The following is a 26,812-nucleotide window of genomic DNA, read 5'->3' as shown; positions in this document are numbered from 1 at the left end:
CTGAGCAGGCGGACAGGAATCGCAACAATTCAACCTGATCGAGTACGATCGGATTGATTGACACCTCCCTGCTGGCGGCCCATTGGCCACGAGTCTGCAGGGGGTGGCGTTGCACCAGCAGCTCTTGTGAGCTGCTGGTGCAATGCTGAATACGGAGAGCGTATTGCTCTCCGCATTCAGCGAGGTCTTGCGGACCTGATCCGCACTGTTGGATCAGGTTTCACAAAAATAAATAGGCCTCTGTTGTTTCCCGTAGTGAAACTTTTCATTGAACTCTTTTAAAAGAGTTAAACATATAGTAACAGGGAAATAGTTTTAAAATTCCGGGCTTTATTTTTACCCCAGACTGTCTCTTTAACGTGTTCTCTCAATCACTATCTTTATCTCTTCCTCTCTCACTTCCTTTTTTTGTTGCATGTAAAAAAAAGGGACCTCTGTGTCAGAAAGAAAATGTATCACTGGTGAAAAGTCAAAGTGAGGCACAGAGAGACTATGATGGGAACAGATTAAGTTAAAATAAAGAAAAGTATAGAAAGATAAAAGGAAAAGGGCAGAAGAGTGTCAGAATAAAAAGTGGGAAAGAGGGAGAGATATAGAGAGTGAGGGGATACGCAAACAAGATCTACAGAAAAACGTGTGGGAAGTTCTATCTAAGCTACATTACTGAGACACCATGCAATATCTCCGTGCTGTGCTAATCTTTTGCATTGTTATTTCTGGTAAGTTTAATCATTTGTTTCTCATTGGTTGCCTCTTTATTTCACTTTATCATATTTTGTATCTTTCTTATTTTTTATTTATTTATTCATTCATTTTTTTTACATTTTTTTCAGGTTGTTTTTGTGAGAATAAAAAATGTCACACTACAACTAAGCGACATACAACACATCAAACCACAACTTTTACTAATGCAACCACTACTCACTATACAGTAATCCCAAACATAACTACACACCATACAACCGTAACCACATACCATACAACACCACAGGCAAACATAACTACACAACGTACAACAGCACCAGATACAAACATAACTACATACCATACAACAACACCAAATACAAACATAACTACATACCATACAACAGCACCAAATACAAACATAACTACATACCATACAACAACACCAAATACAAACATAACTACATTCCATACAACAACACCAAATACAAACATAACTACATACCATACAACAGCACCAAATACAAACATAACTACATACCATACAACAACACCAAATACAAACATAACTACATACCATACAACAGCACCAAATACAAACATAACTACATACCATACAACAACACCAAATACAAACATAACCACACACCATACAACAACACCATATACAAACATAACCACACACCATACAACAACACCATATACAAACATAACCACACAACATACAACACCATATACAAACATAACCACACACCATACAACAACACCAAATACAAACATAACCACACACCATACAACATCATCACATACAAACATAACCACACACCATACTGTAGCTCCATTAACTAATCACACCACTGCACACCATACTATCTACACAACTCAGCACCCAACCACAGCACCGTTACCATATGACTTCTTTGTAAATGACTCTTCTGGGACCTGTCTTAGGATGACGGTATCTCTGGAGATCATAACCAACATTACAGCTGTTAAACAGGTCAGTTACTTCAGTTACAGGCTTTGTGTAATACTAAATCTGTAGAGCAACACTTTTTCTATTGCTATGTTGAACATACAGAGAAAAAAAGATGAATTTGAAAATGACCATAAAGAGTCATTTTCCATTAACGCTACTTAAATATGTTATTAACCCTCTAAAGCTCAACCAACAATTCCTGAGTTATGGCCTAAATGATTAAATGGAATTAAAATTAATATGTAACTCCCATAAAATGTAGGATAACAACATTGTACTATGCATTCATTATTGATTTTACCTGCTTTTCTTGTAAAAAAAAATAGAAAAGAAAATTGTGCTTTTCCCACTCTCTTCAGAGAGGCTGGAAGCCTCCATCTTATTTAAAGGGACAATAAAGTTAAAAATTTAAACGTTCATGATTCAGATAGAGCATGCAATTTTAAACAACTTTAAAATGTACTTTTATTATCAAATTAGCTTTGTTTCCTTGGTATCCCTTGTTGAAGAGTAAACCTACGTAGACTGATAGGAGCATCCACGTGTCACAGCAATCTACAGCAGAAGGTTTGCAACTATATATAACATTGCCATAAGCATTGTTGCTGCTGCCAGATAGCTAGGGGCCCATACACACTCTTAAGCTCACATTGGATTACCCTTTAACTAAGGATACTAAGCAAAAATGACAATAAAAGTAAATTGGAAAGTTGTCTAAAATGGCATACTCTATCCACAGCTTTGCCGTGTTTGGATGCAGCCCAGCTGGTCAGTATGGCGGTTGAGAGATGTGCAGCATAGGATTGTACAGGAGATGTTTTAGACTCTCCTTGTTTATGCAATGTCTACTCATGCCTGTGTTTTGTAAGTAAAGTGGTTTTATTGGGACAGCTACCTAGTTGCTCCTGGGCTCCTTGTTTTGGAATTTGGGCACAGGCTGAGAAGGAGAAGTCAACATCAAAGTTTTGCCACACACCTGAGTTGGTGGAGGTGTACCAATGATTCTACCATTTGATTTGCTGTTGTTTATATCTATTATTTTGTCATTGTGTGCTGTGTTTTTTGGATGTTTTTTTTCTGAATGAAAGTTCTTATGGTTGAGAAACAACTTATAACTCTAAACTAACCATTTCCAGTTCCGTATTCCTCCACCACCTACTACAGAAGTTTTCGGGAACTGTTCTGCAGACAAAGCAACAATGAACCTGAAATTCCCAGAAGGAACACTGAACTTTACATTTGGGGAGGTAAGTGGTATAGGGGCTCTTAATAAAGGAGTGAGGAACGGTCTACCTAGAGAACGAAGATAACTCAGATATAGAAGGAAAATTAAAAAGAAATAAAAAAAATCAAGATAAGCTGTAACTTTAACTGCTCTGTACAAAAACTGTTATCAGCAATAATAAATATACAAGGGGTCATAATTATAAACCTAGCAAAATAATACAATGTGTAACATATGCACAAAATATATATCAGATTGCTGGAAAAAAACATTATTTTGGACTGAGTAAAGGAACATTAAAAAAAAAACATATCATGTATCTGAAAACACTCTACGCTCAAAAATATATTTTTTCCTTAAAAAGTTTAAGTCAAAGCAGTTTCTTTTTTCTTTGAAAATAACAGGAAATGCAAAACAGGTCTCTCGTTCTCTCTCTCTCTCTCTCTCTCTCTCTCTCTCTCAATTTCCCTCTCTCTCTCAGTCCTAACAGCATCATTGCTCTCATTCCTATGTACACAAAACACAAGCCCCTTCTCTTACATTTATGGCAACATGCCCTATTTTAATCTCATTTACTAAATGAGAGTATATTTGTTTATGTTTTGTTTTTGAAATACCCAGTGTATTTTTAGGATCACTATTTTCAGGGTTGTGAACTCGAGTAGCATGACTAAGACTTGACTAAGGGGCCGATTTATCATCGACATACATTGCTGACAGACATTGCAATGCCAACCCCTGCAGATTTGCTAGCAGGGGGTATCAATTGTATCGTATCTTAAGACCGCTGCTTGTTAACTGCTGTTTCCGGCGAGCCTGAAGGCTTGCGTGGAAACAGATGTATTAGGCACCATACGGTAATATGGACCCTTAGACTTGAGTCACAGATTTGATGAACTGCGACTTGACAAAATTAAAGAAGACTTGTGACTCAACTTAGAGACAACAATGACTCGCGATTTGAGTTGGACTTGAGCCCTCGGGCTTGGAAAGACTTTATAGCTTCTAAAACCAAAGATCAGAGTTGTGATCATTCTAGGCTGGTCCCTGGAGCTTGACAAACAAAGCAATATATATTAAATACTTAACTACCTCCTTTTCTAATAATACCCACTATATATATATATATATATATATATATAAATATACTGTATATATATATATATATATATATATATATATATATATATATACTGTGTATATATATATATATACCATCCCATCAAAAATGTGATTTAAAGTGCACCCTGGCTGCTGAATACATATGTAAGACCGTGCTTATCATGTCTGGGAGAATTATATATATATATATATATATATATATATATATTCTCCAATCCAGAAGAGAATGTGCACACACACCAATTTCCACAACTGCCAGGGTGCTCTTTAGATATATCACAAGTATAGTCTCATGGAAAAGGCACTTACTGGTCTTTTAAAAGACTTAACATTTATTAAAAAATAGTTAAAAATCCATAACGCTTTGGTGCTTTGATAGCACCTTTGTCAAATGCATACCATGATTCAAAAGGGGAACCTAAAAACAATTAATCACACTATCGTTACTTTATTTATACATAAATATAATGACCAATGGCAGCAACTTTGCGTCAACGCCGATTCTGCCCATTTAGCTGATGTCATCATACTCGCCACACGGTGGCATATCGTATAGGGCGTTACTTCACTGCGGTTGCCATAGGGATATGTATACACAATAAACATTCCAACGTGTGTCACAAAAGGATCCATGAATGAAGATGGACCACTGCCACTGCCAGGCTGAAGATAAAAAGATCGCCGCTGGGTTGAAGATGAATTACCGCCACCCTGATTAATCTTTGTTGTGTACAATTTAAGATTAGGGGTTTTATTTTATTTTACTGGGCAGCAAAAGAGCTAAATGTCCTTTTAAGAGCAATGCCCAGCCAAATGCCCTTTTCATGGCACTTTTAGAGTAGTTTTTTTATATAGAATTTTTTTGGGGGGTGGTTAATGGTAGAGGCTTTTAGGGTTGTTTTTTTTTTTAAGAAAAAGAGCTAAGACACTTTAGGTAGGGCAATGTCCTACGAATGCCCTTTAAAGTTTAGTGTTAGACTAGTTTTTTTTATTTTGGGTTGGTTTTGTTTTTGTTTTTTAATGGAGTCTTAGAATAGGCATAAAACATTTTTTTGTTTTTTATTTTTGGTAATTTATTTGTTATTTTTTGTAATGGTAATGTTATATTATTTTTTTTACTTTTTCAGGTACTTTTATTATTATTATTATTATTATTATTATTATTATTTATTTTTAATAAAGTTGTTTTTTTTCTTTTTGTAAAGTTATAGTTAGTCTGTTTTGGGGTACTTGGAGGGTGTTTGGTTAGTGGGCTATGTGGTGGTTTAGGGGTTATTACAGTAGGGGGCTTGGTGATTTGGGTTAGCGCTCAATTGAAGTCAATGGGAGAGTATGTTAATGAGATCGCAATATACTAACCTGCTCTTTGCGCAAGTTGGGATAGCACTTAAACGAAAAATATTTACTTTCAACTTCTAATATGAGCTCTACCCGACTTGCACAAAGAACAGAAGTTGAATGGTGTTAGCCCTAAATTAGGCAAAGAGCACTAATGACTTGTTTAATGTGAGATCACAGATGTCAATCATTCACTTCTAAATCCAGATGTATGTATACAACAATTTATTAAAACCAATAATGTAAATAGACCACCAGTGGTAAAAAAAAATAAAAAAATAATTAACATAGAATTCAAGCATATATATTCTAAAAATAAAGCTATAAATCTAAAAACAAACAATATCAATGTCCCAATATATTCTAGAACGATCTATATTCATGACTTTTGGTTCAAATAATATCCATATGAGTTCCCAAAGATAGTCTCAATTGTAGGAACAGTCCCAAGTTAGGGGAATGAGTTTTGGTAAAAAGTCCGCTGTTAGTGCCACTTTGTTTGATACAATTAAGATAGATATTTTATGGTTTGTTGATCAGAGTCTGTGACTCCCTTTTCCTCCGGAATACGAAATTCGCTAATTTTTCCGCTCTTTAATGTAAGTGGTTTTACTACCCTCAGACACAGCGTCTGATATCCAACTTCTTGGGACACCGCCGTCCTCTGTTCCGGGTCTCGTGTTTTTGGTCAAGTGTTTTTGCTTACCAATTGGAAGGACAGATCACAGGGTGTGTAGAAGATTCTCCTTGCTGACAAAGAGATATCGTATAGGAATACCAGCTGTTTCTATGAAACTTAGATTGAGCCCTCTATCTAGTTGTCAGCCTATCTAGTTGTCAGCAACAAAATTTTGATACACTAATGTTTTAAATCTTGGATACTTTGTCAGCAAGGAGAATCACGTGACCCAGAACAGAGGACGGTGATGTCCCAAGAAGTTGGATATCGAGCGCTGTGCCTGAGGGTAGTAAAACCGCTTACCTTAAAGAGTGGAGAAATTAGGGAATTTCGTATTCCGGAGGAAGAGGGAGTCACTGACTCTGATCAACAAAACGTAAAGTATCTATCTTAATTGTATCAAACAAAGTTGCACTAACAGCAGACTTTTTACCCAAACTCATTCCCCTAACTTGGGACTCTTTCTACATTTGAGGCTATCTTTAGGAACTCATATGGATATTATTTGAACCAAAATTCATGAATATAGATTGTTCTAGAATATATTGGGACATTGATATTATTTGTTTTTAGATTTATAGCTTTATTTTTAGAATATATATGCTTGAATTCTATGTTTAATTTTTATTTATTTTTTTACCACCGGTGGTCTATTTACATTATTGTTTTTAATAAATTGTTGTATACATATATCTGGATTTAGAAGTGAATGATTGGTATCTGTGATCTCACATATAGCTACTTGTTTAGAAGTAAACAATTGACTTCTGTGATCTTACATATAGCTCCTTGTTTAACACTTCCTTTTTTTGTATGTATATATTCACTTTTAAGTAGTTGGGTTTCTACTTTTTAAAGGTCAGCATAGCTATTTTATCAGGGTCCTTTTGATTATTAATGACTTGTTTAACCCTTAAAGCTTAAAGTTGAGGACTTGCAACTTGACTTGTACTTGCCTGTCTTGATTTGGGACTTGAGACTTGAATGCAAAGACTTGAGACTTACTTTTAACTTGCAAAACAATGACTTGGTACCACCTCTGACTATATTTCACATGACAATGAACCATTTTAAAAGTTGGGAGACCAATAAATCTGATGCTAATGGGTGGTGTTGGTGAGGAAGGAAAATATTCTACCTAAGGACACACTTTTCTGTTTAGAATTATTTTTTAAATCCCCTTCTTCTTATTTATTACATTTCTTTTTACTCTCTTTTTTATTTTACTTTAACACTTCTATCATTTCTATTTGAGAAAAATCAAAAACAGAAAGGTTTTTATACAGAAGTAGAGGGCAGCTAAGTATCAAGTTTTTACATATACACAAAATAGATATATAGCCAGTAATTAATCACATTTGCAAAGAAGTATACAGTTATATACATATTACGGTTACATATACTCACATACAGTTATACATAATATAAGACACACAATAACACATTCACAGGATAGGTATTACAGGTATGAATAATATATTATCAGTAAGAACACGCACACATGGCAGGTATGGCACCACTAATCAAATAGAATGAACGCAGTAGCAATAACCAACCACTTATAATGGCTGGTTAATTATCGCATCCGCAAACTGGCAAATTTGCCCATGTGCAAGCGTGCGATAATTTAGCGCTCCACTTGTAATCTAGCCCAGAGTATTTTATAAAACCTCCAGTCATATATACAGTGGTCATATAAATATCCAATATTCACCCAGAATGCAGAAATAGAGCCAATAATTCCACATGAATGTAATAACATTAGCATTTTTCCAAATGAAAGTATATTGCAAAAAAGCTATTTCAAACTGAAATGTATTTATGCACATTTCCATTTTTACTTTTCTATCCCTTTAAATAAATGTGTACATAAATAAAGACAACCTTTCATAAAAAAGGAACTTTAGCTCACTTTCCTTTGTAGTCACTAAACTATCTTTTTATGAGGGAAGTTTGTCAAATTCCTGTGGATCATAAACAGATTTCCTGTGCCCTTCTCTAGAGCAGGTCACTCAATGTGCAGGGAGGAACATGTGTTTCTGGACAGCACTATTCATATTCCTCCCTGCACACCCTGCAGCATGTGTAACTTATAAGTATTCTGTATTTAAGGGACGGGTGGCAACCCTACCTGAAAGGGTTTATGGCCCTCAGCAGCACTGAGCAGTAACAGGCATCAGTAAATTCAGAGGCCTCTAGTTATCAAGCCGTCAACCTCAAATACGCTGGAATTCCACAGCGTATTTGTGGCGAGGCTGATTCGCCTAAGTTATCAAGCCCTGCTGTCCGGCAAAGTAGAATTTTGTGACGTGAGCTTCGATCCGCCGGACTCAGGCAGACACAGATCGATTCTTACGTCACTCCAGATGTTCCGAACACAAGTTCAGCACAATCTGACTACTTTTGCTAGTTATCAAAAAACTAGCAGGTACGCTCGGCACTTTTCCGGCCCAGCGTACCTGGTTTTCAATCCGCCGCCCTGGAGGCGGCGGATCCCATAGGAATCAATGGGAGTCTAACCATAGCGAAAGTTCATGTTCGCTGTTGCCCGACATCCCATTGATTCCTATGGGAGATGTCTGCACCTAACACCCTAACATGTACCCCGAGTCTAAACACCCCTAATCTGTCCCCCCCTACACCGCCGCAACTAAATACATTTATTACCCCCTAAACCGCCGCTCCCGGACCCCGCCGCAACCTACATTATACATATTAACCCCTAATCTGCCGCCCCCTACACTGCCGCAATTAAATAAAGTTATTCCCCCTAAACCGCCGCTCCCGGACCCCGCCGCAACTATAATAAATATGTTAACCCCTAAACCACCGCTCCCGGACCCCGCCGCCACCTACATAATACCTATTAACCCCTATCCTGCCCCCCCTACACCGCCGCCACCTATAATACATTTATTAACCCCTATCCTGCCCCCCCTACACCGCCGCCACCTATAATACATTTATTAACCCCTATCTTGCCCCCTACACCGCCGCCACCTATAATACATTTATTAACCCCTATCCTGCCCCCCCTACACCGCCGCCACTATAATAAAATTATTAACCCCTAAACCTAAGTCTAACCCTAACCCTAACACCCCCCTAACTTAAATATTAATTAAATACATCTAAATATTATAACTCTTATTAACTAAATTATTCCTATTTAAAACTAAATACTTACCTGTAAAATAAACCCTAATATAGCTACAATATAAATAATAATTATATTGTAGCTATCTTATGATTTATTTTTATGTTACAGGCAAATTTCAATTTATTTTAACTAGGTACAATAGCTATTAAATAGTTATTAACTATTTAATAGCTACCTAGTTAAAATAAAGAGAAATTTACCTGTAAAATAAAAACTAACCTAAGTTACAATTACACCTATCACTAGTTCACTACACTATCATTAAATAAATTATTCCTATTTAAAACTAAATACTTACCTGTAAAATATACCCTAAGATAGCTACAATGTAATTAATAATTACATTGTAGCTATTTTAGGATTTATATTTATTTTAATGGTAACTTTGTATTTATTTTAGCTAGTTAGAATAGTTATTAAATAGTTATTAACTATTTAATAACTACCTAGCTAAAAGAAATACAAAATTACCTGTAAAATAAATCCTAACCTAAGTTACAATTAAACCTAACACTACACTATTATTAAATTAATTAAATAAATTACCTACAAATACCTACAATTAAATAAACTAACTAAAGTACAAAAAATAAAAAAACTAAGTTACAAAAAATAAAAAAAAATAAGTTACAAACATTTAAAAAATATTACAAAGATTTTAAGCTACTTACACCTAATCTAAGCCCCCTAATAAAATAACAAAGCCCCCCAAAATAAAAAAAATGCCCTACCCTATTCTACATTAAAAAGTTAACAGCTCTATTACCTTACCAGCCCTTAAAAGGGCCTTTTGCGGGGCATGCCCCAAAGAAATCAGCTCTTTTGCCTGTAAAATAAAAATACAACCCCCGCAACATTAAAACCCACCACCCACATACCCCTACTCTAACCCAAACCCCCCTTAAATAAACCTAACACTACCCCCCTGAAGATCATCCTACCTTTAGCCGTCTTCAGCCAGCCGACCACAGATGGAACAGAAGAGGACATCCGCAGCGGCCGAAGTCATCATCCAAGGGGCGCTGAAGAAGTCTTCCATCCGATTGAAGTCATCATCCAAGGGGCCCTGAAGAAGTCTTCCATCCGATTGAAGTCATCATCCAAGGGGCGCTGAAGAAGTCTTCCATCCGATTGAAGTCATCATCCAGGCGGCGTCTTCAATCTTCATCCATCCGGAGCGGAGCCATCTTCAGACGAGCCGACACGGAGCCATCTTCTTCCACCGACGACTTCCCGACGAATGACGGTTCCTTTAAGTGACGTCATCCAAGAGGGCGTCCCTCGAATTCCGATTGGCTGATAGGATTCTATCAGCCAATCGGAATTAAGGTAGGAAAAATCTGATTGGCTGATTCAATCAGCCAATCAGATTGAGCTTGCATTCTATTGGCTGTTCCGATCAGCCAATAGAATGCGAGCTCAATCTGATTGGCTGATTGGATCAGCCAATCGGATTGAACTTCAATCTGATTGGCTGATTAAATCAGCCAATCAGATTTTTCCTACCTTAATTCCGATTGGCTGATAGAATCCTATCAGCCAATCGGAATGCGAGGGACGCCATCTTGGATGACGTCACTTCAAGGAACCGTCATTCGTCGGGAAGTCGTCGGTGGAAAAAGATGGCTCCGCGTCGGCTCGTCTGAAGATGGCTCCGCTCCGGATGGATAAAGATTGAAGACGCCGCCTGGATGATGACTTCAATCGGATGGAAGACTTCTTCAGCGCCCCTTGGATGATGACTTCGGCCACTGCGGATGTCCTCTTCTGTTCCATCGGTGGTCGGCTGGCTGAAGACGGCTAAAGGTAGGATGATCTTCAGGGGGGTAGTGTTAGGTTTATTTAAGGGGGGTTTGGGTTAGAGTAGGGGTATGTGGGTGGTGGGTTTTAATGTTGGGGGGTTGTATTTTTATTTTACAGGCAAAAGAGCTGATTTCTTTGGGACATGCCCCGCAAAAGGCCCTTTTAAGGGCTGGTAAGGTAATAGAGCTGTTAACTTTTAATGTAGAATAGGGTAGGGCATTTTTTTTATTTTGGGGGGCTTTGTTATTTTATTAGGGGGCTTAGATTAGGTGTAAGTAGCTTAAAATTGTTGTAATATTTTTGAAATGTTTGTAACTTTTTTTTTTTAACTTAGTTTTTTTTTATTTTTTCTACTTTAGTTAGTTTATTTAATTGTAATTAAATTTATTTAATTAATTTAATGATAGTGTAGTGTTAGGTTTAATTGTAACTTAGGTTAGGATTTATTTTACAGGTAATTTTGTATTTCTTTTAGCTAGGTAGTTATTAAATAGTTAATAACTATTTAATAACTATTCTAACTAGCTAAAATAAATACAAAGTTACCTGTAAAATAAATATAAATCCTAAGATAGCTACAATGTAATTATTAATTACATTGTTTCCAAACACCACCATAGCACCAGCACTCGACAATCGGTACCAAGTCACTCGGATACAACCCCACGCTGTGTACGCTACCAAATGCAAATATTGTATATCATGTACAACACTCTCAATAAGAATATGGGAATATTTTAAGCGGACTTACACGAGATGCAGCTTCCTCAGTTGTGCCGCTCCCTTCTTCACCGCTATTGTAGCTATCTTAGGGTTTATTTTACAGGTAAGTATTTAGTTTTAAATAGGAATAATTTATTTAATGATAGTTTAGTGATAGGTGTAATTGTAACTTAGGTTAGTTTTTATTTTACAGGTAAATTTCTCTTTATTTTAACTAGATAGCTATTAAATAGTTAATAATTATTTAATAGCTATTGTACCTAGTTAAAATAAATAGAAATTTGCCTGTAAAATAAAAATAAATCCTAAGATAGCTACAATATAATTATTATTTATATTGTAGCTATATTAGGGTTTATTTTAAAGGTAAGTATTTAGTTTTAAATAGGATTAATTTAGTTAATAAGAGTTATAATATTTAGATGTATTTAATTAATATTTAAGTTAGGGGGGTGTTAGGGTTAGACTTAGGTTTAGGGGTTAATAATTTTATTATAGTGGCGGCGGTGTAGGGGGGGCAGGATAGGGGTTAATAAATGTATTATAGGTGGCGACGGTGTAGGGGGGACAGATTAGGGGTTAATAAGTTTAATATAGGTGGCAACGGTGTAGGGGGGGCAGATTAGGGGTTAATAAGTTTAATATAGGTTGCGGCGGGGTCCGGGAGCGGTGAATTAGGGGTTAAACAATTTATTTAGTTGCGGCGGGGTCCGGGATCGGCAGGATAGGGGTTAATAAATTTATTATAGGTGGTGGCGGTATAGGGAGGGCAGGATAGGGGTTACTAGGTATAATGTAGGTGGTGGTGGGCTCCGGGAGCGGCGGTTTAGGGGTTAATACATTTATTATAGTTGCGGCGGGGTCTAGGAGCGGCGGTTTAGGGGTTAATAACTTTATTTAGTTGCGGGGGGCTCCGGGGGTGCTGGTATAGTGGGTAGAACAGTGTAGTTTAGTGTGGGTGCTTAGTGACAGCTTATCAATATAGCTGGGAAAAAGCCGAAGAGCAGCGAGATCGGATGAGTGATAACTATCACAGTCCGCTGCTCATCGCCCCGTACTTGGTGCGCGGCTTTTGGACAGCTTTATTGATAACTTTGGCGAGCGTATTCAGGACCGCGGCGGCGATGTGAGGCGAGCTTAGGCGAGTGTATTGGGGCCGGCGATGGCAGGTAAGTAGACACGTTGATAACTAGAGGCCACAGTCACTTCTCTTTAGCTAATTAATCAAGCTAAAATGTGTACCATATTTTGCAAATTTGAGAAGCATATAGCAAATTAAATTCATAACAGTTACTAATTTCCCATTTAACTCAACAAATGGATTGGCTCATTTTATTCTGAGGTTTTATCTTCAGCAACATTGTGAGCATAATGTAATGTGGCCCCTAGCCAATCCCACCAGTAGTTTGGGTGTCTGTCCCTGCTATACAGGAATATGAAATGTTTTTCAAGAGCAATTTGTTTTTGAAGTATTTTTAAGATTTGCTGTGAACAGAATCTGTGCCTTTATTTTGCAGAATGTTGGTGACAACCATTTTTATCTGGAAAAAATCAGCTTAATTCTAAAGATTAAAGGTACTGTACAATACCAATTATCCTTTGTTGTAATAGCATGCATGTGACAGTTGCAAATACAGTCCTTGATTCCTGTGCAACCAGTATTTGTCAGACACTTTACATGTTCAGATCCTACAAGTGGTTTTCTGTGCATACAGACAACATACAGTGCCTCTACCCCCCTTTTCAACAGCATGCAATAATAAGTTTTATGTCACTCTTCATTTAACATTTTAACATTTTAATCAGTCATTTAATTAATTTGTCAAATATACATCCACAATGTTTTTAAATAAACAAAAAGAGCAGTCTGATAATGCAGACAATTGGTTTATTGTGTTCAGAAAAACAATGAGTTTATAGGTGTTCAAAATGGAATGTCAAAATTAAACTTGCATGATTCCGATAAAGTATGTAATTTTAAGACACTTTTAAATTCACTTCTATTTTCAAATGTGCTTTGTTCTCTTGATATCCCTTGTTGAAAAAGAATACACATATATCCTACACTAGTGGGAGCTGCTGCTAATTGGTGCCTGCACACATTTGTCTTTTGTGATTGGCTGACTAGATGTGTTCATCTTGCCGCCAGTAGTGCAATGCTGTTCCTTCAGCAAAGGATAACAAGAGAACAAAGCAAATTTGATAATGGAAATAAATTGGAAAGTTGATTAAAATTGTATGTTCTATCCAAATCATGAAAGAAAATTTTGGGGTTTCCTGTCCCTTTAATGCTTTCAAATGGATTGGAATTGGGGTTGCATCTTAAATGACTTGTGTATAATCCTTTCGAACAGCTTATCAAATACATTTTCTCCTAATATTCCCCTAGATAGTGAATTTTATTGAAAACTTATTTTGATAGGCTTTTCAATAGGATTAAAATATACTCCAATGTTAGTATCTGTTTAGTCACAGACAAAATTAAAATTACACTAAACATCTCTTGCTTTAAAGAGATAAAGAGGTAAAAAATAAATGTGCATGGATGCATTTCAATTTAAAATAGAAGCATTTTTTTGCAATATACTTTCGTTAGCAAAAATGCTTCTAGTAAAAGTTATTACTGAGACATACGCACATATGCTCTGAAGGCCCGTGCACCAGTATTCAAACACCACTCCTCAGCAGTCAGCAGTGACTTGTATGACACAAATTTTGTCTTCAAACGCAATAGACACCACTATCAGCTCTCTGAGAAGGTGTGATGCATACTACAAGCATTTTTGCTAATTAAAATATATTGCAAAAATGCTTCTATTTCAAATTAAAAAGCACACATACACATTTCAGTCTTTCTATCCCTTTAATGTGAAAATTGTGCTCGTCCCCTGCTTCCTAGACTAGAGAAGACAAAAAACTAAATTCTGAAACCTGCAAATGCTGCAACTCAAATAACTGGTTAAGGCAATTTTCAACATTTTTAACCTAAATTACAAATTTTGTTTTTCGGCCTCTCTAGGGAGCATTTTACAAAGCACAATTTTTATACAACAGCAAGAGGTATTTAAAGGGATAGTCTAGTCAAATTTAAACTTTCATGATTCAGATAGAGCGTGCAATTTTAAGCAACTTTCTAATTTACTCCTATTATCAATTTTTCTTCATTCTCTTGGTATCTTTATTTGAAAAAGCAAGAATGTAAACTTAGGAGCCGGCCCATTTTTTATTCAGCACCTAGGTAGTGCTTGCGGATTGGTGGCTCCATTTAGACACCAATCAGCAAGCGCTACCCAGGTGCTGAACCAAAAATGGGCCGGCGTCTAAGATAACATTCTTGCTTTTTCAAATAAAGATACCAATAGAATGAAGAAAAATTGATAATAGGAGTAAATTAGAAAGTTGCTTAAAATTGCACACTCTACAACATTACAGACTATAAATACTATACATACCAATTATGGTGTCAGAATCTTAATGGGTTGCTTAGCACTCATTCAGGTGCATTTTTACTCACAACAAAATTCTTTGAGGGATCTCACTATGCTGACGAGACGTCTTACATAATCTTGTCAGAACAGAGATCTAGGCCAAACCCAAACACCCTTGCACTCTGCACAGCAATTTTTTTTAATTTTTTTTTTTTTTTTGAAGAGTACACACTATGTATAATAGCAGATAAACACACATTCACACATAGGTATTCACACTAACACACTCTCACACACTCTCTCTCACACACACACAATCACCCTCACACACAATCTGACACAGACACACACATACTCTCTCTCACACTCACTCTTTCTCTCTCTCACACACACATAAAGACACACACAAAGACACTAATGCTCTCACACTCTCTCACACACACAAATGCACTCACTCTTTCACACACAGATTCACACACACAGAAAGACACTAACAAACACAAAGACACACAATCACCCTCACACACAATCTAACACACTAACACAGACACACACATACTCTCTCACACACTCACTCTTTCTCTCTCACACACACAGACACTAATGCTCTCATACTCTCTCTCACACACAAATGCACTCACTCTTTCACACACAGTTTCGCACACACAGAAAGACACTGACAAACACAAAGACACACACACTCTCACACACAAAGACACACACTTAGACACACTACCACAGTCATACACACTCCCACACTAGGACAGACACATGCAAGAGAGAAATAACTGTAGGCATGTGCAGTCTGTTGCAAATGCACCTTTTTTTGCTGTGGCTGTTTTCCACAAAACCCGGACATTTGCATGACTCAGCTTTTAACCCGGACACACAAATGTAAACAGGAACTGTTCGGGTCATTCCCGGACAAGTGGCAACTCTAGATCTATAAATCATGTGTTTAACCTCTGCAATAGAACTAAACACATAGTTCATGTCAGCTCCCGAGCAGCAATGCACTACTGTGAGCTAGCTGAACACATATTGGGAGCCAATGACAATAAACAAATGCGTATAGCCACCAATGATTAGGTAGCTCCCAGTTGTGCATTGCTGATGCTGAAGATATATACTGTACATATGCTTTTCAACAAAGCCTACAAAGAGAAGAAAGTACATTTGATTACAAAAGTTAATTTAAAGTTGTAACATGCTCTCTCTGAATCATGAAAGTTTAATATTTATTTCCCTGTCTTTTTAAAAACACTATTAACTAGAATATGCTATCCCTATGTGCAACCCTTGACAATTTTGGATGCTGGGGTCCTTCCTTGTCCAATTATGGCACCTACCCATTGGCTGTATCTCCTGTCTACACTGAATTGAAACCGGTTGATGCTAAGGAAGGTCACTGTTGTATGTAAACGTGCACCCACAGGAGTGTAAGCAGCACTTTACATTGCATTTCTTACACCATATTGGGAATATAAAATATCTATATCCTGCAATATTTTATAGGTTGAACTTGATGGATTTCGGTCTTTTTTCAACCTCATCTACTATGTAATATTCAATATGAGGCAGAAAAAGTCACTGCCCCTTTAAAATATACTGATCATGATTAGTCTGAACTCAAAAATACAACTGGAAAAACAACTGAAAAGATAGGTGGTCTATGTTTTCTTATTAAGTGTTAACCACAGGGGTTACTGAATTAAAAAAATATGTTTTACCTTAACATTACACAGTCTTCATTTTAACCTCATAATTCCAATAAGTTTAAATTAAATACTAAATTATCTATGTCAGATTGAACCTTCCAAAATTTTCAGGGTTGGTCTGACTTTCCAGTCTGGCCCTGTTTATGGGCCTGATGAACAAAAAACATTGTCATTCATGAGCATTATATTGCAATGTATGTACAGTATCTCTCCTTCACAAGCAGAACCATGCAAAGTCAGATACAGCTCTCAAGCAGTGTTCCCTCTAAGGCCATATTTTGTGAGTTGCCCAGCAGTAAAACAGTTACTTAACGGACCACACCTCACAGTCTGATTTGTGTAGTCTTTGCTAACTGCATGGTGTGGTTCCCTAATTAACTGTTTCACAGCTGAGCCGCTCACAAAATATGGCCTTGGAAGGAACAATGCTCTCAAGCTAAAGTTTGCATTTCTAAAATTCCTCTAGTGACGTCAAAGTACTGATGAGACTTTTTAGATAATTTCGCCAGACCAGAGAGCTTTAGATCAACAAGTCCAATGTCTTGAGTGTCAATAAAATTGGTAAACCCTTCTTTTACAGGATATTTAGTAAATGCCACTGCCACTCAACACATTATGAACGCACATCTAGGACACTCATACTCATGTTCACAAGTGAAGGTGGACTTGGCAACCACAGTTACGATGATAGCTACAGGAGTCAGAGTCCAGGCTTTCAAATTACACAATGGTGAATATGGGAAAGGTAAGACTTTAAATTACATTTTTTACTAACAAAGACATTGTTTTGTAAGGAAGATAGACGTATAATTTAGGATTGTCATCATTAGAAAAAAACTTCACTAATTCATGCAGAATCAAACTTTTCATTAGCAAATTTAGGCAACTGTCTTAAGCCATTCATATCTCCCAATCATCCCACAATTGTGAGGATTCCAATTTGGAAGTCCGCCAACACCTGAATCATCTCTTTATGCTAATCATCAATTTCCCATCAATGTACCAGCCAGATCCAGCCCATCTTCCCAGAACAAGCAAACTCCAATACCAGATGGTAAGGTTATATGCCCTTAATCTGCTTGTGAAAAAAAAGTTGGGAGTATCAGGTATCTATTTTCAGAGGTCACCTTACTAAAAAATGCTAGGATTTGCCATCACTACAAATAAACTGTAGTTTAATTAATTAGTTACTAAAGAAAAGGGTGCTAAACTCACTCTGGCTCTGGCGTGTCAACTGACATCTTAGCACAGCTATTGGTTTAGAGGTTGGAAACATCACTTCATTGGTAAAAAGCCAGGGTGAGTTTAGCGCCCTTTTTTTTAGTAAGAAATGAATTAAGCTACTGTTTATTTTTAGTGATGATAAATCCTAGCATTTTTTTATACACTTGTATTTACCATCACTTTACGGCTGTTCTTCTTTAGATATATTATTGGTAAGTGACAAATTGACTGGCTCCTAGTTGTGCATTCTAACCCTATATAAGTATGCTATTCAGCAATGCCATGGTTACCAAGAGAACTAAGAAAATGTGATAACAGCAGTAAACTGCAAAGTCTCCTTAAACTCCAGGCTCTCTCTGAACCATAAAAGTGTAATTTTGATTTTTACTAGCATTGTTTAGTCATAATCCCAGTGGGAAACAGCTATTGTTTGTTTTAATCAACAGGATAGGAAATGTAGAAATTAATTAGAAAACAGTCTATTGTAAAATATGGTCTTTTAATCACAGATGCAATTGAAATAACACAATTATATGAACACTAATAAGAAATACTAATTTGCATGACATAAGAAAATAGAAATTGAAAACATGTTTTATTCTCTTTTATTAAATCCTATAGTCAAGTAGGACAATTCTCTTCTCCTGCCTATGAAAACAAGGTTGCCCCTACTGATTGTGACTCATTAAATCAAAGCATGCTCTAAGTATACAGGAAAATGAGACAGGATTGTACTACAGAAATATTATATTAGTTCACTAATTAAGGGTGTTTCGGTGGTGTGGGATAAAAACACATATTACATATCTCCCAACATTTTGGTTTTACTGGCTCAGAAGGTTGAGGGGGACCACTGATGTTTTGTTGGTGGGGCTGTGTTGATAGAGGTGGAGTCATGAGTGTATAGTGGGTGGGATCATGGTTGAGTCTGGTCAGTTTGTGGACATAGCTGGGTAGTCTGTTGATGTGTCTGGGCGGTCAAATAGGAATTCTGCAATTTGGGACATATGACTGTCTCAGAGAGACAGTGAGATAGAACTCAGAATTAGGGACTGTTCCTCTCAAATAGGGACAGTTGGGAGGTCAAATTTTATTGTCAGGGTACCAGGAACCAGACAGAGATGTAAAATGCTAAATTAATCACACCTTTATTAAAAAATAACAAAAAAATCTAATGAGTACAAAAGCCAAATGACAAGCCAGGAGTCAAAGCCAGAGCAGATAGTCAGATGAACTTGGTCAGGAACCAAAGCGAGAGGTCAGACGAGCCGTGCTCAGGAAAACAAAGATCAGCGAAATCAGGAACTAGAAAGGGATCAGGAACCAGAAGGGACGTCAAACAAGCCAGGTTATACACAGAGTCAGGAACACAGAAACTTACAGAGAGATCAGAGACAACAATGTAAGGGCAATTGCAAACAGGACTGAGGCAGTTAAATAGGGAATGATGACATCATCATTCTGGGACTGCAGCCTGTCTCTCTCTGATGATGTTCTCCAGTTTAGCCATAAGAGGGAGCTTGGGAGTAGTGAGCAGCATTACACACTCTGCTACAGGCAAGGAGAAAAGACAGGTATGTCTAAAATGGCAGCCAAGATAAAAAGCAGCAAATAACTATTGAAGTCAGGGTTAAACCCTGACAGATATAAGTTTTATTCAGTTACAACTACACAGAACTACAATTAGCTGGATACAGTATACATATATCAACATCATAATCAAGGTTGTGATTCTTAATTGACAATATAGCTGCCTATGATCACCTTTTCTCAAATGGGCACCTTGCTGAGTGAACATGTGAGAAAACTTTGCCATACATTCTCTATCATTAAGGGGCCTTGCAAGAATTTTTCTGGTGAAGAAAGCAAGACAATATAAATATAGAAACAAATACAATACATATGTATTGTTGTATAATGATAAAGCCGGTATTTAGGGACAGATTACAAGTGGTGCGCTAATATTTTTTTCTGCTGAAGTGCTAACTGTGGCCAAATTAGCGTGCGTATTACAAGTTGAAAGTAAAACGTTAAAGTGCAAGCAAAAGACTCGTGCTCGTTAACTTAAGGACTTTCAGGAGCTATTGTGACCATGCTTACTCCTCCCCATAGACTTCTATGGGGCATACTACAAAAAGCCTTATTAGTTAGCATCACTTGTAATCTGGCCCTTAGTTGGTTAAATAAATAATTACTTTTTTTATCAATCACCTTTAGAGATGTCTTAATTTTGTTTTGGTTCATTTTTGTGTCCCCCCTCCCCCCTTGCATTTTAGTTATATAAATTGCTGTCTAGTGGAATAAGTAATAACAGTTGCATTCTGCAATCATGTGACATTGATAGGATCATGTGATGCATCGGTTTAAAGAGAAGTTTATGTACCAGTTTAAGAAGCACAAGTGGGTTACAACATCAGAGTACATTGAATGAATCAGAGCTTAGGAAGACGATGCTGACCCTGGTCGTATTTACATTCATGTGATATTGCTAACTGCCAACAAAAACTTTCCTTACTGTTAAATAAAGATACCTTGCCATGACCTTATAGAATAAAAAAATAATCCTCTCAAGCACTAGCATTTTCAAAAAATAATAAAAATGCTATAGCAAACAGTTATATTGTTACAATATGCACAGCAATGGGCAGTTAAAGAGCTTAGATTTTGGGGGAGGGGACAGGAAGCTAGGGACTGAATCAGAGAGACCCGTGAGTGGTGTTGCAAGTGTTCTGTGGGTGTAGTCGGGGTATGCAGAGGTGAAGCTTATGTTTCTCTGAGGAGCTAGGCATACCATTGCGGGGGGGGGGGGGTGTTGTTGGTGATATAAGGCATGGTTAGGTGGTTGGGGGGGTTGACTAGGCATGTGTTTAGGCAAAAAGGGACCCTGCACAAGCACAATAAGGGTGCAGCAAAGAAACTGTGAGAACAGTTTTTATTTTGCCGCTAAATATAACAAATAATACATTCAGATTGCTTGGACAATAAAAACTTCATGACAAAGTGCCTGTCAAAGCACCTAATTCCAATGATCAGCAGGAATTTAAGTACAGGATGGCTATATAGTGTGTGTGTATAGATAGATAGATAGATAGATAGATAGATAGATAGATAGATAGATAGATATTGTATATATAAAAATATAGTATTTATTTCCACTAAACAGAAATAACTTTGACTCATTTATCACATTATAGCTGTTTCTTCCTCTTAAACTGAAGCTAATTGTATAATTGCGTACTTTTTGCATTAAATCACTACTTTCAGTTCTTTTTTCCCCCCACACAAACCACAAACTGTTTTGTCAGCAGACCGTTCTTTTATTAAAAGCTACTGTTACTTTGTAGACATCCCCCAAAATAGCAAACAATCATTATGTAAAGTGAGTTATGTTTTTATTTTATAGATCCACATTCAAGAGACACTCAGGTTCAAAAATAAAATGCTCTATACACTACAATATATATATATTTTTTTAACAAGTGTCCTTCATTTACTATGTGTTTACACCCCTGCAATACCATGCACTTGTTGTGCCCCTATGCTGGTTTCAATAAGATGGGACAGTGAGCCAATCGGTAGCAGCCTGCATACATTCATATGCTAATACATACACTTACACTGGAATGCCCTTTCAAGAGACAGTTCATCTCTCCATAACTCTTAAACAATGTATCCTTTTGTTGCTAAATACATTTTAGCTACAGAAATATTTGTGCTATTTTGTAGCTTTTTGCACTTTGTGTAGAAATTTAAGGTACGTTAGACTCCATGGTCAGATGTGGACATGTGGCTGAAGAGCCAGGGGTGGCATGTTGCTGAAACAGGGGCTGCCAGTTTAGAATTTGATCTGATGTGGACATGTAGCTGACAGACGGACTTCAGGAGCATGGATTTGATGTGGGTTTATGGCTGGCAGAGGGTCTAACTTGAGGTCTGTCTATGTGTTTGATAGTGGGGCTGCAGGGCCAGATGTTTAGCTGACAGGGGCTGCAGAAACAGTGCTATTATCTGAAATTGCAGCCCTAATTACTCTCCCTACCTGGGACTTTCTATTATGAAACCATGTAAGCTATTATATAACTGTAGCCAGGTCTATTCACAGTAACTCATAGGGGTCAATTTATCAAGCTCCGTACTGAAGGTTTGCCGGAAACAGAAGTTATGAATTAGCAGCGGTCTAAAGCCCACTGCTCCATAACCTGTCTGCCTGCTCTGAGGCGGCGGACAGAAATCATCTTGATCGAATACGATCGGGTTGATCGACACACCCTGCTAGCGGGCGATTGGCCACGAATCTGCAGGGGGCGGTATTGCACCAGCAGTTCACAAGAACTGCTGGTGCAGTGATAAATGCCGACAGCGAATGCTGTCAGCATTTATCGATGTGCGGTAGACATGATACGCAACATTGTATCATGTCCGTCCGCACAATAATAAATAGACCCGGTCTTTTTAGTGTGCATTTATGGATTATGCAATTCTACTGAATTTAATGGTCTTTAAAGAATCTTTTTATCTAAGCACTCCAGATTTCTTGAAATTACGTTTTTGGGCTGGTGTTTAAAGTGCTCCCAAAGAGAACAAAAATGTATATTTATGATCATTCCACCTGTATTCATTCACTTCTTAAATTATTTTCTGTACTAAAAAGTTCTGAATAATAAATCCTGATTAATGGGAAATTGTTATTTATTTATTTTTGTCCCTGCAGCTGAGGTGTGTGACCCCGGGCCAAATATGACAATACCGATCGTCATTGGTGTCATCCTGATAGTGCTGGTCTTAATTGTTGTCATTGCGTATATATTTGGACGTCGCCGGAGCCGTGTTGGTTACCAACCATTATAAACCAATCAGAAAAGCTCTATCCTATAACATCTTTTACTCCAAATACAACAGTTTGTGGAGTTTGTGACAAAAAGGAATAAAAGTTTTCAGTGGACTGAGATGCTACAAATATTAAATTGGAGGCATTTGGGTTATTTATTACATTTTGTGGTGTCAATTAATAATTGTTACGGGTTCTGTAATAAAGACAATAAAATATAGTATTCTGATAATATTCACTAAATAATCTTAAATGATATGATGTTAATAAATACAATATTTTGGTGCTTTATAAATAATTGATCATAATAATAATATGAAAATGAAGACTCCGTCTTTACAATATTAAAAATATGTATAAGAGAAAATGTAAAATTTGCTAAATCAGAGTTTATTGTTTACTGTGCTGTTATGCTGTGAAGACTTCTCTGATACTCAATATATATGAAAAAGATAGATATAGAACTAATCTCTTCATCAAAATATTTGCTTTGCAAAAAAAGAAATAAAATATGCATTGAACAAAAATGTTTCAAAGTTATTATAACAGCCTTTATTTTTTTATTACTAAAATTTGCAGGGCCCCTGAAAAGATTGGTGGCATTTGTATTAATGGTGTCCTTAACAGTAACCAAAAAAAGGGCCAGATTATGAGTGGAGTGCAAGGGGACGATTTATCAAGCTCCATATGGCTTGATGCCCCTGTTTCTACACGAGCCTTCAGGCTCGCCGGAAACAGAAGTTATGAAGCAGCGGGTTGATTGACACCCATAACTGCTGGTGCAATGATAAATGCCGACAGCGTAACTGTCGACAACTCCATCATTACCCCTACCCCGCATGCCCGATGTCACACTTGACTCAAATCTTTCTTTCACTCCTTAGCTAAAACCTGCCACTTCCACCTTAAAAATATCTCTAAAATTAGACACTTCCTTACACAAGACACAACTAAGATTTTAATCCACTCTCTCATTCTTTCCCGCCTTGATTACTGCAACTCTGTCCTCTCAGGTCTCCCCACCTGCCGCCTAGCTCCTTTACAATCCATAATGAATGCCTCTGCCAGACTCATCTTCCTTACACATCGCTCTTCATCTGCTGCACCTCTCTGCCAATCTCTTCACTGGCTTCCTCTTGCCTCTAGGATCAAACACAAAATTCTCACTCTGACATACAAAGCCCTCAACTGCACTGCTCCCCCCTATATCTCAGACCTTGTCTCCAGATACTCTCCCTCCTGTCCCCTTCGCTTTGCTCATGACCTCCTACTCTCCTCCTCTCTGGTTACCTCATCGCACTCCTGTTTACAGGACTTCTCCAGACTGGCACCCATCTTGTGGAACTCTCTGCCTCGTCCCACAAGACTCTCCCCTAGTTTTGAAAGCTTCAAGCCCTCCCTAAAGACTCTACTGTTCAGGGATGCATACAACCTATGCTAACCTTACTTTATACCAGTTCCATTCCTCCATTGCTATCCCCTGAATCCCCTTAGCATGTAAGCCTAAGAGTCCAGCTGTTTGTAGATCACCTTCTTAAGAGCTGACTACAACAGTGCAACTCTTGGCAGGGCCCTCTACCCATTTGATCCCTATAATTGTTTTGTTGTACTCCCCCTTTGTTTACAGCACTGCGGAATCTGTTGGCGCTCTACAAATAACCGATAATAATAATAATAATATATACCCTTACCTCTGCTGATAGCTTTCAGTACTGGTTTGGCTATCTACTAATACTATATGTGGATGGGTGTCTTTCAGTAAGTATGTATCATTATTTTAAGACACTATCAGCTATGGTTTGGAGCTTTATGTATTAATGTAAAGTTTAAATATATGTATTTTACTTATATTTGCCATAAATCAGGTCTATGTGTATTTCCCTTTGCAGTCCAGCAGTTTCATTATGGGAATCATGTTTAGGAAGCTTGTCTTATCTGAGGTATATTCTTTTTTCAATTTGACTTGTTGTTTTTTTGGAAAACTTGCATGAAAATTAGGCACGCAAGGGCGCAAAATTCTGTTATTTATTGCAATATTCTTGGCATAAGAAATATTTTTGGACGCGAATGTGTGTCGGTCATGATGCATGTTCGTCATTTACTGCATCATGAGGCAAGTTCGTCATTTCCTGCGTCTTAGTTGACGCAAGGTTATTTGGAGCAAAATTGAGTTATGACGCGAGTTACTTCATATATGGCTGCACCTCACTGACGAGGCCCACAATAGGCCGAAACATACATCTGGGGTTTTGCTGTTTTTCTCGTTCAGAGAGGGATTGCCTGGTATTTTGGGGCTGGACTGTACTGTGAAGTCAGGATCAGACTGAAATGCTTCAGGAAAGTTCTTCTCTGTGAAAGGCACATGTTGAGCAAAAAGAGGCTGCTTCTTGGGTGGTAACTAGCCACAGAACAAGCTATTATGCTATTGTTCATTTCCAGGTTGAGCGCTTCTCTATTTTATTTATGCAAATTATGACACTTAGGGAAGTCTCCCTAAGTGTGATATGGGGATCCAGACGTGGACCCGTTGCTCAGTGTGCCTAGAGGGATATGGCTGCACCTCACTGACGAGGCCCACAATAGGCCGAAACGTACGTCTGGGGTTTTGCTGTTTTTCTCGTTCAGAGAGGGATTGCCTGGTATTTCGGGGCTGGACTGTACTGTGAAGTCACCATCAGACTGATGTGCTTCAGGAAAGTTCTTCTCTGTGAAATGCACATGTTGAGCAAAAAGAGGCTGCTTCTTGGGTGGTAATTAACCACAGAACAAGCTATTATACTATTGTTTGTTCCCAGGTTGAGCGCTTCTCTATTTTATTTATGCAAATTATGACACTTTGGGAAGTATCCCTAAGTGTGATGCGGGAATCCAGACATGGACCCGTTGCTCAGTGTGCCTAGAGGAATATGGCTGCACCTCACTGACGAGGCCCACTATAGGTCGAAATGTATGTCTGGGGTTTTGCTGTTTTTCTCGTTCAGAGAGGGATTGCCTGGCATTTTGGGGCTGGACTGTACTGTGAAGTCAGGATCAGACTGATATGCTTCAGGAAAGTTCTTCTCTGTGAAAGGCACATGTTGAGCAAAAAGAGGCTGCTTCTTGGGTGGTAACTAGCCACAGAACAAGCTATTATGCTATTGTTCGTTCCCAGTTTGAGAGCTTCTCTATTTTATTTATGCAAATTATGACACTTAGGGAAGTCTCCCTAAGTGTGATGCGGGAATCCAGACGTGGACCCGTTGCTCAGTGTGCCTAGAGGGATATGGCTGCACCTCACTGACGAGGCTTACAATAGGCCAAAATGTACGACTGGGGTTTTGCTGTTTTTCTCGTTCAAAGAGGGATTGCCTGGTATTTTGAGGCTGGACTGTACTGTGAAGTCAGGATCAGACTGATTTGCTTCAGGAAAGTTTTTCTCTGTGAAAGGCACATGTTTTGCAAAAAGAGGCTGCTTCTTGGGTGGTAACTAGCCACAGAACAAGCTATTATGCTATTGTTCGTTCCCAGGTTGAGCTCTTCTCTATTTTATTTATGCAAGAGACGAATGAAATTGTTTTCTGCCTGTCGAAACCTTCAGTCTCGATCATTCCCTTCAGTGGCTATGTGCATGGAAGTTTTAGGTCTCATGACTGCAGCATCGGAGGCAATCCCCTAGCTCGTTTTCATATGAGACCTCAGCAGCTTCACATTCTTAATCAATGGTGCACGGATTATACTTGGATATCACAGTTGATATACTTAAATCCCAACATTCAACTCTCTCTGTCCTGGTGGTTAGTCCATCGGATTATTCAAGGGGCCTCTTTTGTTCATCCTGCCTGGACTTTGATTTTATTAGATGCAAGTCTCACAGATTGGGGAGCTGTCTGGGGGTCTCTGACAGCACAAGGAGTTTGGAATC

General features: G+C 37.8%; 1 protein-coding gene across 1 annotated transcript; it reads left to right on the top strand.

Annotated features, from left to right (window-relative positions):
- Window positions 1-456: 456 nt before the first annotated feature.
- Window positions 457-23,438, top strand: LOC128663851 (lysosome-associated membrane glycoprotein 1). Its single transcript, XM_053718385.1, has 6 exons — window positions 457-719; window positions 834-1,684; window positions 2,800-2,910; window positions 13,231-13,288; window positions 17,440-17,604; window positions 22,795-23,438. Exons 1-6 carry the CDS (start codon window positions 674-676, stop codon window positions 22,929-22,931), a joined length of 1,368 nt encoding a protein of 455 aa, XP_053574360.1. The 5' UTR covers window positions 457-673; the 3' UTR covers window positions 22,932-23,438.
- The last annotated feature ends 3,374 nt before the right edge of the window (window positions 23,439-26,812 follow it).

The sequence above is a fragment of the Bombina bombina genome, chromosome 6 (assembly GCF_027579735.1).
Source record: "Bombina bombina isolate aBomBom1 chromosome 6, aBomBom1.pri, whole genome shotgun sequence".
Classification (NCBI taxonomy): Eukaryota; Metazoa; Chordata; class Amphibia; order Anura; family Bombinatoridae; genus Bombina; species Bombina bombina.
The sequence above is the reverse complement of the archived record's forward strand: the minus strand, read 5'-3'. Positions and strand labels throughout refer to the sequence as shown.

Coding starts and splice junctions, on each gene's coding strand:
- LOC128663851 (XM_053718385.1), top strand. CDS start 674: ATGCAATATCTCCGTGCTGTGCTAATCTTTTGCATTGTTATTTCTG. Junction 13,289..17,439: donor CTTAATTCTAAAGATTAAAG/GTACTGTACAAT, acceptor CTTCTTTTACAG/GATATTTAGTAAATGCCACT. Junction 17,605..22,794: donor CAATGGTGAATATGGGAAAG/GTAAGACTTTAA, acceptor TTGTCCCTGCAG/CTGAGGTGTGTGACCCCGGG.